At 44.1% G+C, this 12,620-nt stretch overlaps 1 protein-coding gene across 1 annotated transcript in view; it reads left to right on the forward strand.

Annotated features, from left to right (window-relative positions):
- Positions 1–2,568: 2,568 nt before the first annotated feature.
- CAPRIN1 (cell cycle associated protein 1) overlaps positions 2,569–12,620 on the forward strand; it is a 54,186-nt gene continuing 44,134 nt past the window's right edge. Inside the window, exons 1-2 of the mRNA XM_034932395.2 lie at positions 2,569–3,064; positions 3,614–3,829. Coding sequence (XP_034788286.1) covers positions 3,614–3,829 — 216 coding nt within the window. The 5' untranslated portion in view covers positions 2,569–3,064. The remainder of the gene's footprint in view (positions 3,065–3,613; positions 3,830–12,620) is intronic.

The following is a 12,620-nucleotide window of genomic DNA, read 5'->3' on the forward strand; positions in this document are numbered from 1 at the left end:
TTTTTAAATTTATAAACCATTTATAAACATATTCTGCTCCTCCAGTGTGTTTTCTGGGAACCGTTTATTTCTTCAATGATGCAATGACTGCAAGCTACTGCATAGCTCTGTACTAGAAAAAAGGGTTTAAAAAATGAGTATTTAAAATTCACATAAACATAGCTTCAGTCAAGTAGGAAATACACAAATTTGAATGACTGAGACCTTGGCATTGAGCTGGGCAGGAAGTGAGCTTTAGGACACAGCTTTGCCTTAAATTTATTGGTCTTTCTGGACTTGCTGACCTGAACAGACAAACGCAGAATGTCAGAACACCAATGAAACGGGATTGGGATGATATAGGAAGTGAAAGCGTGACAGCTTCATATATTCACCAAATATTTCTGGCTCATCTGCTTCCTACCCGGCATCTGATAGAATACCATCTCTTGACTCCCTTATAGTTGGATAGGGTCATGTGACTCTTTTTGGCCAATGAATTTAAGCAGATGTGATGCATATCTACTTGTCTAAAGCATTTAATTGACTGAGATATTCCTGAGTTCTCTTGTGGTACAGTGATCAGCAACACTTGAGATATGGCATCAGCATGAATCTACTGAGTGACTACTACGAACAGGGCACTCTGTTGAACTGTGATGGATGTGTACCATTTGCAGTTGTTTTTTGTTTTTTGAGACAGTCTCACTCTGTTGCTTAGGCTGGAATGCAGTGGCACAATCTTGGCTCACTGCAGCCTCTGCCTCCCGGGTTCTCGTGCCTCAACCTCCTGAGCAGCTGTAATTACAGGCATGCGCCACCACACCCAGCAAATTTTTTTGTATTTTTAGTAGAGACAGGATTTGCCATGTTGGCCAGGCTGGTCTCGAACTCCTGACCTCAAGTGATCTGCCAGCCTTGGCTTCCCAAAATGTTGGAATTACAGGCGTGAGCCCCTTCACCTGGCCCCTTTGTAGTTTTAAACCAGGGATTGGCAAACACTTTTTTTGTAAAAGAAGAGATAGTATTCTAGGTTTTGCACACCCTACTGTCTGTTGCACACCCAACTACTCAACTCTGCTGTGCTATGGCAGAGAGGCAGTCATAGAATGGATGTGCATAGATGGATTGGATGTCTCCCAATAAAACTTTAGACATTGGTCAATTCCGAGGAACAAAACAGTGATTTCTGAAACTTTAATGTACACACAAATCTCCTGAAGATCTTGTTAAAATGCAGATTCAGTTAAGTCTGTTATGGAGTCCAAGATAGTAGTGATAGTGGTAGTGAGAGAGGTTGGGCTGAATAAACTGAGTTGCAAGGAGCTAAAGGATTATCATCTACGTTTCTAGCCTCTAGGCCTGGCATAATTGCTCAGTGTAGTGCTAAGGATGGTTTAGGTGACTAAATTTTGAAACTATGACTCCCCATCTAATGCAGCAAAAGCCAGTCCTTACCGTGGTCTTTCAGGCCCTACAAGACCAGCCCCCTTTAATATGTTTGACCTCATCTCCTACTCTCTGCTCTTGCCACTATGGTTTCCGTGCTGTTCCTTGAACCCAAAAAGCACACTCCGTCTCAGATCTTAGTACTTGGTGTTTCCTCTACCTGGAAAATTCCTCCTCCAAGGTAGCTGCTTAGCCTTCTTCCTCACTTCCTTCAGCACTAGCTCAAACGTCAGTAAGGCTTTCCCTGACCACCGTTTTTTCTTTTCTCTACCATTTCACTATCTGACATGTATTTACTTGTCTTCCCCTTACTTAGATTGTAAGCTCCATGTAAATATGTTTTGTTCATACTCCCTAGCACTTAAGAGTTCCCAGCACACAGTAAGGTGCTCAATAAATATTTGAATGAATATATAACAGACTTTGCAGCTAACCAGGATATCTTGAGGTCGGAGGCTGCTGTTGTTTCTCCAGGCTCCCTCAGGATGCACTGTTGCCAGTCAGCGTTACTCATTTTATTCCCTAGGGAACAGTGGGTTTGGTAGAACTCTCTTCTAAATCTCTTTTTCATAGAATTTAAATTATAAATTGGTCATTTACTGTTGTCACACAATATTGCGTTGCTGAATTTTCCACTGATTATATCCATTTTATTTCCTCCCAGAACTTGGTTTCTTGTTTTTCTGCTCAGTGTCCACACCCACTCCACCCCAAGGCTGGAATAATTCTCTTGGAGCAAAAAAATCATCTTTTTCTTTGTATTTCATTGAACGTTCTCTTTACAGTGTTAGGTAAACCTAAAACAAAAGGAAACAAAAGTCTAATAATTCGTAATACTCAGGCCTACTGGATGTATAACATCATAGGGTAGCTGAAGACTCTTTGTGAGGCCAGAGCTTTAGGATTTAAAAAGCCACCAACCATGACCGTGTCCGACACGTTCTACAGAGAACTCCTAGGATTACTGGGTGATTGTTTGGTGGGGAAGCGGCGAGTTGTCTTTTTTTCAAAAGACGTTTTGGGGTATGGAGTTTGCTCGCTCTGCATACAGAAGGAATTCTAGAAGCTGGGATTGCACCACCCACCCCACGCACCCCTTACTTGCAGAAACCTTTGCCCCCCAACCCCCACCCCCACCCCAAATAAGGGCTCTTCAAGGGGCAGTTGCCAGCTCCAGAGCCAGCTGCTTGACACCTATTGTCCCCGTTTGGGCGTCAAACGATTTCGCCTGAAGGACCCTAGCGTCGATTGCTCTCAAAACTCAAGGGGCCTTTCCTTCGGCCTTGCCGGGGCCATCCCCACCTGTGTCCAGGAGGCGCCCCACAGCGCCGGGGCCGGGGGACGGCCGAAAAGCTAGCGGGCGGCCTCTTCCCGGCAGGCGTTCGCGCCGGGCAGCCCGAGCGGCCGCGAAGGCCCCCGCTCTCCGCTTCTCCCGCCCCTCGCGACCCAGAGGGCTGCTGGCTGGCTAAGTCCCTCCCGCTCACGGCTCTCGCCTCACTAGGAGCGGCTCTCGGCGCAGCGGGACAGGGCGAAGCGGCCTGCGCCCACGAAGCGCGCGACACTGCCCGGAAGGGACCGCCACCCTTGCCCCCTCAGCTGCCCACTCGTGATTTCCAGCGGCCTCCGCGCGCGCACGGTGAGCGCCACCCGGGACCGAGCCGCTGCAGGGGAAGAGGGCCGCTGCGCCCGAGTGTCCTTTATCTCCGGACCCGCTGGAGCTTCCGAGGGGCTTGCCCCCAAGTCCCCCCACCCCACCCCGGTCATTTCCCATGCCCTTCTCTGCCCCCAAGCCCCGACCTCTCTCTTTCCTCCCTTCTCCGGAAGCCGGCAAAAGCCGGCCCTCCCCGGTAGGGACCGTTGCACTGGCCGTTGGCGGCCGGCGCGGCGATGCCCCGCCTCCGGCGCGAGCCTCGCAGCCCCCGGGCTGGTAGGCCGAGCCGGCGGCTCCGCGGGGGAGGGGCGGGTCGGGGGGCAGTGCGAGGCCCAGCCGGGCGCCCCGCTGGCGGGTCGCGCGCGCGCCCGCGCACTCTTCCTGCCCTCGAGGCGCGCCGCGCCCCCTCCCCCACCCGCTCGCGTAGGCTCCCGCCCGCTGCGCGTTTTGTCCCGCGTCTCGCCCCGTCCGTCTCCTGACTCGCCGCTCTTGTCCTTCCTCCCGCTTTTTCTTCTCTCTCCTTGCGGTCTGAAGATGCCCTCGGCCACCAGCCACAGCGGGAGCGGCAGCAAGTCGTCCGGACCGCCACCGCCGTCGGGTTCCTCCGGGAGTGAGGCGGCCGCGGGAGCCGGGGCCGCCGCGCCGGCTTCTCAGCACCCCGCAACCGGCACCGGCGCTGTCCAGACCGAGGCCATGAAGCAGATTCTCGGGGTGATCGACAAGAAACTTCGGAACCTGGAGAAGAAAAAGGTGCCAGGAGTTGGCGGGGAAGGGAGGGGTGGCTGCGGCCGGGCTCTGCGCCCCCTCCGACCCTGGTCGCTGGAGCCTTCGCTTCTTTTCGTCTCGGGAGCGTTACTAGGTCCCCTCCTCCCACCCCCTGGCCCACACGCCCCGTCTCCACGTTCAGCGGGAGCTTCGTGCCCAGAAAACGGGCTCTTGAAAGAGGCACTTGTCACCTGACTCGGACGCGGCACTGTCCCCCAGGCCTCTTTATTACTCTTCCGCTGTGGGTCCGGCTTTTTGGCCTTTGGGAGTGGGACATGTGAGGGTGGGGGCCTGTCGTCAGGACTTCACTGTATGGTGCCCTTCTTTCCGTCTCTGAGGCCCGATTTCTCTGACGAGGGCCCAAAATCAAGAGGTCCCTGCGCGGGGGGCTCCGGGTTCAACCGACCGCCTCGTGGAGTTGGGGCGGCCTGCGTCCTGCAGCCTTGGGGTCTGTCCGCTCGGTTACCATGCACTCGAGACCTGTCGAGCGTCCCCTCTTCTTCCGTAGGAGAGAAGTGTGTTTAGAATCTTAAGGTAGAACTGCTTTTCCGGCAGGCCCATTTTGAATGGGTCTTCGATTTGCTACCCCCGCCCCCATGCGATGGGCTCCCCTGCGTTTCCCTCTTTGTTTCAATTGTTTAGGTGTCCCCCCGAGCCTCAGGCTCAGCTCAATCGCGAGATGATTTTCTGCAGCGACTTTTTGTTCCTAGGGGACTATGAAGGGGCGGGGGACTGCCACGATTTAGATTCGTTGGGGGCTGGGTCCTGGGGAGACTGGAGAGGATGGCTGGGACTCGGGGCACATGGAGAGAGCGTCTAACATGGCGGCGGCTGCGGGGAGAGGGAAGCGCTTTACTGGAGCTGCATTGTGAGCACAAAGCGAAAGCAGAGGGGGGAGGGCAGAGACCAGGCAGCCGCCCCGACTGGCCTCCTTAGGCCCCCCTCTAAAAAAAAAAAAAAAAAAAATCGAGCCACACCCACGATTTTTTGGATTCAATATTTAGTCCTTGTAGATCAAACTACTGAGGTATATCTTCATCTGCAAGTCAGCCTTTTGTTTTATGCTTTCATCGCAGGACAGTGTAAACTCTTGTTTAGAGGGGCGTGTGTATGTATGTAGAGAAAAGGTCTGGGCAGAGTGAATAATTAAAATGAGTAAGATCAGAGGTGGAAGGGGAGAAACAAATTAGTCGTTTGTAAAAACGAGGTAATTACGTCTGTGACTATCATGTTAACTTGAATTTTACCTTATAAAGTAAAATGAAACTTTGATAACTTCTACTTGTCTGCCTCTAGGAAAGCATATTTATAACATCTTGAATTTCCAGGAAATCATTTTGCAATGTTTATGTAGCCAGACACCTAATAGTGTTACTTGAGGTGCTGATATAGTAAGTGGCTAAAACTTGGACTGTGGGAAATAAGTTGAAGAAAACTGGTGATGTTTAGGTCTTATTAATTTTACTTATATATTTTACATTTTGGGAGAGTTTTAAAACATTTAGATTTGATACTTCCGTGTTTCATCTTCGGTATTGAAGGTTGGAAGTTTTACTTGAATTTCATGGACTTGGGATTTCTTTTTTTCCCCAATCCTTTATTTTGATAAATGTATGTTTTATTATAGGTAATTGGAATAGTAAATGTAGTTACATCAAGAAAGTAACAAAAGTATTTTAAGTGTAAGGTAGCTACATTCAAATGTTGAATGGAATAAGCATGCCCAAGGCCAGTATCTTCTGAGTCTGACACATGATTTAGTTTACCCAGTTGGGTATCCTCTTAAATTTTTTTTTTTTTTTTTTTTGAGACGGAGTTTCGATCTTTTTGCCCAGGCTGGAGTACAATGGCGCGATCTCAGCTCACTGCAACCTCCACCTCCCGGGTTCAAGCGATTCTCCTCCCTCAGCCTCCCAAGTAGCTGGGAGTACAGGTGCCTGCCACCACGCCCAGCTAATTTTTTGTATTTTTAGTAGAGACAGGGTTTCACCCTGTTGGCCAGGATTGTCTCGATCTCTTGACCTCCTGATCCGCCCGCCTGTAGCCCCTGTGCCTGGCCTCTTTTTAAAATTTTAATGCAGTAAGCAAGCCTGCTGATCTGGCTGCTACTTGAGTTTTTGATTCTTTAGAATTTCTTGGAAATGTTTTTTTCTAGGACAGTAATTGAACATAAATATTAATGATTATGAACAGTAATGTGTTAATACTAATTATGAACATTAATGATTAGTGATATAAAGTGTAGAGACATTAATGACTGAAAGATAACTCCTCAAAGAAGTTAATATAAAGATAGGTGCTGATTGGCAGCCAATTTAGTTGTGAGGTGGCTGTTAGAATCTAGTATTCAAGTACTTCTGAAAAAAAAATATAAATCTAGTTTATAAGCCCCTCCTGAGGACTTGAACCGTGACTGGTCATTAAATGTGTATAGGTGTATGTGAATTACTATACTCTGTCATACCCTACCCTCAAGTTATTTTGTTATTTTATTTTTATTTTTTGAGATGAATCTCTGTTGCCCAGGCTGGAGTGCCCAGGCTGGAGTGCGGTAGGATGATCTTGGCTTCCTGCAACTTCCACCTCCCGGGTTCAAGTGATCCTCCCGCCTCAGCCTCCTAAGTAGCTGTGATTAGAAGTGTGCGCCACCACCCCAGGCAATTTTTTTTTCTTTGAGAAGTCTCGCTCTTGTCCCCCAGGCTGGAGTGCGACGATGTGATCTGATGTGATCTCGGTTCACTGCAACCTCCGCCTCCTGGGTTCAAGCGATTCTCCTGCCTTGGCCCCCCGCCCAGAGTAGCTGGGGTTACAGGCACCTGCCACCACGCCCAACTAATTTTTGTATTTTTAGTAGAGACAGGTTTTACCTTGTTGGTCAGGTTGGTCTAGAACTCCTGACTTCAGGTGATCCAGCCGCCTCGGCCTCCCAGAGTGCTGGGATTACAGGCGTGAGCCACCGTGTGCGGCCAGATTTTTTGTATTTTTAGTAGAGATGGGGTTTCACCACGTTGGCTAGGCTGATCTGGAACTCCTGACCTCAAGTGATCCACCCGCGTCCACCTCCCAAAGTGCTGGGGTTACAGGTGTGAGCCACCATGCCGGGCCTCCCCTAAAGTCATAAAGGAGAAAATAATGTAATTATTACATAGATTATTAACTAGGCTAATACATACTGAAAGATTGCCGTGTTAATAATGGAGATTCAACAAACTGCACAAAGTAACTTATTTTTCTGTCTTCTCAGTGTTTTAAGTGGTAGATAGCAAAAAGGTCAAGTTATAGTTAAGTCTTGAGACTTTGATAAGCCACAGACTGAACTCTACCTACTTGTTAAGTAGTTAAGTTGGCAGTATTGATGTTGACTTAATTGCTATTAAAACTATATCTTTTGCCCTTTGAAAAACCCAGGGCATTTGGATTTGCCCTAAATTTAAGCACATCTGGTTTTTAATTTAAATCCTTTTTATATTTAGATGATTTACTTGTGAGAAGACTTAACTGTTTTTAAGTATAAGTGAGCATTTCTAATGCACTAAAATAGGATTGCTTTACAAATCAGTTTTGAATTCCTCTTTAGAAACCCTTGTGGAGTAAAGTGAGGTACTATTTACAATTAGATTTGTTTTGACTTCAATCCATTTAGCAACTTACATTTGAGCTTTATTTCAATCTTGACCTATTCTTTTCGGAGCCTTCTGGACCAAAATGCTTTTTTTATGGATTTTAAAATCAAATATCCTGGCAAAAATGACTATGGATATGTAGTATTGCTTAAATTAAAACAGAGAATTGAAATAATTTTATTGTACTTTAAAAAACAAAGTTGTTTATTTCCTAATAATTTGAGCCATTAAAGAAAAAGCTAAGCATCTGCTCATTGAGAATGCATGCTCTTAATGTTGATGAAATATGATCGTATTATGTAATGCAACTAAAAGGCTTGGTGGGTTTTTAAATTCAGGCTTATAAAGAGTACATGAATGTTTAGCAAAGAGAAGAAATACAGCTGTGATAATCAAGTGTAAAATCCATTTGCAAATCTTACAGGTAATATTGAATTGAGTGATTAACTGCCTAGTTTTCTTTATCAGTTCATTGGTGCTGAACTGGGCCCTAGGCTATGCAAGATATTTCAAAACCAAGTCTTAATTTTAACTGAAGAGAGACCTCATTTGATATTATTAGATGTAATCAGTTGTGATATAGAATAAAGGATGTTTTAATAGATGACATTTAAAATTGTTATATTCTTTGTGAATATAATAGGTTTAGACTCTAGTGACTTTGGTAGGTGAAAGATTGACTAATGATCACTTGCGTAAAATGCAAAAATAGCCTGACAGCTTTTTAACCACTAAGTGACCAAAACTGATAGCCAGAAGTTTAGTGTTTTTTATACTTTTTCCTGAAGGCTTTCTGCACTTCATCTTTGCAGTTAGCATTCTTTAAAAAGAATGCTGTTGTTGTGAGGGTAACATTTCTTTCTAGAACGTTGCAGTGTGTCTGTGCTTAGAATTTTCATTGCAGCTGTTGTGCAGAACTTATGTGTTCAGTGTTTTAAAATAAAAACATTCTTAACTATTTTATAAGTAAAATCTTTCCTTGAGGCTATTACCTGAAGCCTTCTTTGACATTTAAGATCTCTTGATGTGTTTGCTTTTCCATGGGTTGCAAGAACTATTCTTCTGCAATGCAGAGGGCAAGATTATTTTGCATTCACTTTGTCATAGAAAAAAGCTGTAATGCTTAATTTGTTTCCCTTTGCTTGACTGTGTGTGTTTGTATGTGTAGCACTGGGAAGTATTTAAAAAGTAAAGCTGTGAATTCTCCCAAGTGATAATGGGTACCTTTTTCTAGGGTGAGAGTCGAAGCCTAAGTATTACATTGAGAATGTATTGTTTTAACCTGGCCAAATTAGTGTACTCTAGGATACTACCCATGTGGCAGATATTTGAGAATGCATTTTGTGTGACTTACAGATTAAGCATACAATTTGCCAAAATTTTATGTAATTAATTTCCTAGTTTACATTTAGGGCTAGATGAAGACTAGTAGTGTTTCATCTTTTAGAAAAACTAACACTTTTCCTTTAGTAAAAGTGTTAATTTTTGCAATACTTTTGCAAAAGGTTAAACTTATAGCAATTTTGTCATAGCTATAATCTTACACTGTTATAAAATTTAGAGGATTTTTAATTTTTATTTATTATCATTATTTGAGACAGTTTTGCTCTCGTTGCCCAGGCTGGAGTGTAATGGCGCGACCTCGGCTCACTACAACCTCCCCCTCCCAGGTTCAAGCTATTCTCCTGCCTTAGCCTCCTGAGTAGCTGGGATTACAGGCGCCCGCCACCACGCCCGGCTAATTTTTTATATTTTTAGTAGAGATGGGATTTCACCATGTTGGCCAGGCTGGTCTCAAAACGCCTGACCTGAAGTGATCCACCCACTTCAGCTTCCAAAGTGTTGGGATTATAGGCATGAGCCACCATGTCCGGCCTAAGAGTTTTTTTTTAGAGCTTAAACCACCTTAGAATTTAGTCCAATTCATTTTATAGAAGACAAAATTGAGATGTTTATATGGAATGACTTAGGTTGGAATGGGTGATTTCCAAAATTCTCGCAGTTTTTTTTGAAACAGAATCTTGCTCTGTCGCCCAGGACTGGAGTGCAGTGGTGCAATCTCAGCTCACTGCAACCTCTGCCTCCTGGGTTCAAGTGATTCTCATGCCTCAGCCCCCCGAGTAGCTGGGATTACAGGTGCATGCCACCACGCCCAGCTAATTTTTGTATTTTTAGTAGAGACGGGGTTTTGCCATGTTGACCAGGCTGGTCTCAAACTCCTGACCTCAAGTGATCTGCACGCCTTGGCCTCCCAAAGTGCTGGGATTACAGGCGTGAGCCACCACACCCGGCCTCTTAAATAATGTTTTATGGGAGTAATTAGAATTTGTAATGTTCCACGGCCTAAGTGTAGTTTTCATGTTTAATTATGTAGAATCAAGTAAAGCTTTTTGCTTCAAATCCTTAGAGTTTTTCTGTTTTAAAAAACTGAATGCAAAAGAAAAATGCTTTCCATTTCCTTATTATTAGACTTTTATTAATGTCTCATTGTTAAACTTTGTGTTTGCATTGTCCGGGTAATGGGGTTCTGAGAATATCGGTAAGGTAAAATCCCAGTGTGTCAGGTATCGTTGGGACATCCATATTGTAATGAAATAAACTTTTATAAAGTTTAAACTCTTAAGTTTTTCTTTATGTTTAGCTTCCTATGTACATTTGTCAGACTCTACTGCAGCTTGGTATGTTGTAGACCGGAAAAATCTGGAAAAAGCATTACCAGTAGAGAGAAATAAGAAGTGTGACAACCTTTTCATCCAAATTACTGTATTCCAAGCTTCTGGGTATTTTTTGGTAATTGGTTCCTTTTTCTGGGGGAAATGAATGGTGTGTGTGTATACAGTATAGAAGAGTGAGAGGAGTAGCAGAAGAGAAATTCATCCAAAGTTGGAACTGTAAATTGCTTTGTTTTAGCCCATTTATTTATTTCTTTCACTAGCTCTACTACAGTGCTTTTGTTAGATAGACTATGAGTACAAAAACGTGGGTGAAAGATAATTTACTGAGTAGAGTTCAAAATTCAAACTTCCTGAGGAAAGGGGAGGGTGTGCTTCTTGACCATGCTCAGCTAAAGTAGTTTGTTTCCTTTAACTTCCCTGTTACCTATTGTCTGTACACTTCTTGACATTGGTTTTTTTTTTTTTTTTGAGACGGAGTCTTGCTGTGTCGCCCAGCCTGGAGTGCAATGGTGTGGTCTTGGCTCACTGCAACCTCCGCCTCCTGGGTTCAAGTGATTCTCTTGCCTCAGCCTCCTGAGTAGCTGGGACTACAAGTGCATGCCACCACAGCTGGCTAATTTTTTGTATTTTTAGTAGAGACGGGGTTTCGCCATGTTGGCCATGCTGGTCTTGAACTCCTGACCTTGTGATCTGCCTGCCTCGGCCTCCAAAACTTCTTGACATTTTTATATTGCCTTGTGTTGTTAACCTTACATGTTTTTCTAAATTGGTAATAAGCTCTTTGTGGGCAGAGACTATTAACATCACTTTGCTGTGCTTTCTCACACATGGTATATGCTGAATAAGTACTTGCTAGTTTGGCCAAATCATTACATAGAAATATCTGTAGCTTCATTAACAACCCTGTTAAAATGGATTAATCCATGGGGTTAGGGAGGAAATGCTTTTTGCACAGAACTATTTACTTGCAGTGTTTTTTTATTGAAATTGATTTTTTTCCTGAAGGGTTTTTTTAACTTTTTACAGGTGCGTAGAGTTGATGAGTAGGCAAGTAGAAGAATACTTTTTTTTTTTTTTTTTTTTTTTTTAAAGCTGGGTAGCAGGCTGGGCATGGTGGCTCACGCCTGTAATCTCAGCACTTTGGGAGGCTGAGGCAGGTGGATCACCTGAGGTCAGGAGTTCGAGACCAGCCTGGCCAACCTGTGAAACCCCGCCTCTATTAAAAATATGAAAAATTAGCCGGGCATGGTGGCATGCAACTGTAGTTCCAGCTACTTGGGAGGCCGAGACAGGAGAATTGTTTGAACCTGGGAGGCAGACGTTGCAGTGAGCCGAGATCGCGCCACTGTACTTTAGCCTGGGCGACAGAGTGATACTCCATCTCAAAAAAAAAAAAGCTGGGTAGCATTAGCAAGATATGTGAATGGTCTTAAGAGAACACAGATAATTCTTATTAGAACCATTGTACATTATTGGAAATTTCATTGCATTCTCCTCAATACTGTTCTAAAAATATTTTAATTTTAATTTTTTAGAGACAGGGTCTCACTATCACCCAGGCTGGAGTTCAGCAGGGCAATCATAGCTCATTCCAACCTTGAACTCTTAGCCTTAAGCAATCCTCTTGTCTCAGCCTCCCAAAGTGTTGGGATTACAGGGTTGACCCACTGTGCCTGGCCCACCTCAATACATAGAAATAACTGAAATATACTTTAGTCATTAAAAAACCCTTTGGGCCTACACTTTGAGTTACATTGAACTTCTTTTTACATTGTGAACAGGAAAGATAGTAAGCAAAAGTTTCCTCAGTTTTTAAAAGGACGGTAGAAAGAACACATTGCAATCTATAGATGATCCATGGCAGCTATCTTCAAATGCTGAAAGCTTGCTCATGTAGCAGGAGTCTGTGCTGTTTTAGAAAATGAAAAAGTATTAAACAGTGATGGTGGGGATGTAATTTTTTTACATTTAACTCCCAAGGAATGTATTAATATAAATAAGTTGTACAGAATTATGCTAAGGAATAGCTTGGTTAAAGCAACTAATATTTCGAAAGATGCCCTTTAAGATTATTTATGGTAATTTGCTTTTCAAATCCAGAAGCTTTAGACTTTTTAAGAATATAGTTCAAAGTAGGTGATGCTGGAACTTGTTAACATTTCTTTTTCCTACTAGAGTCAGCTGCTTCAATTCACTCAGACTTACCTGCATAATTATAACCTTGGACAAGGAATAAAGGTTTTTACAGGATTGGGTTTTATCTTTTTTAAAAAATTGGACAAACGGCTTGTGAAACTAAACTCCTGGATACTTAACCTGCTTGAAAAATTATCTTACAATGGAACCTTAGGTAACATCCTTTTTTTTTTTTTTTTTTTTTTGAGATGGAGGTTTGCTTTTGTTGCCCAGGCTGGAGTACAATGGCGCAATCTCAGCTCACTGCAACCTCTGCCTCCCAGGTTCAAGTGATTCTCCTGC

Source organism: Pan paniscus, chromosome 9 (assembly GCF_029289425.2).
Source record: "Pan paniscus chromosome 9, NHGRI_mPanPan1-v2.0_pri, whole genome shotgun sequence".
NCBI classification, from domain to species: Eukaryota; Metazoa; Chordata; class Mammalia; order Primates; family Hominidae; genus Pan; species Pan paniscus.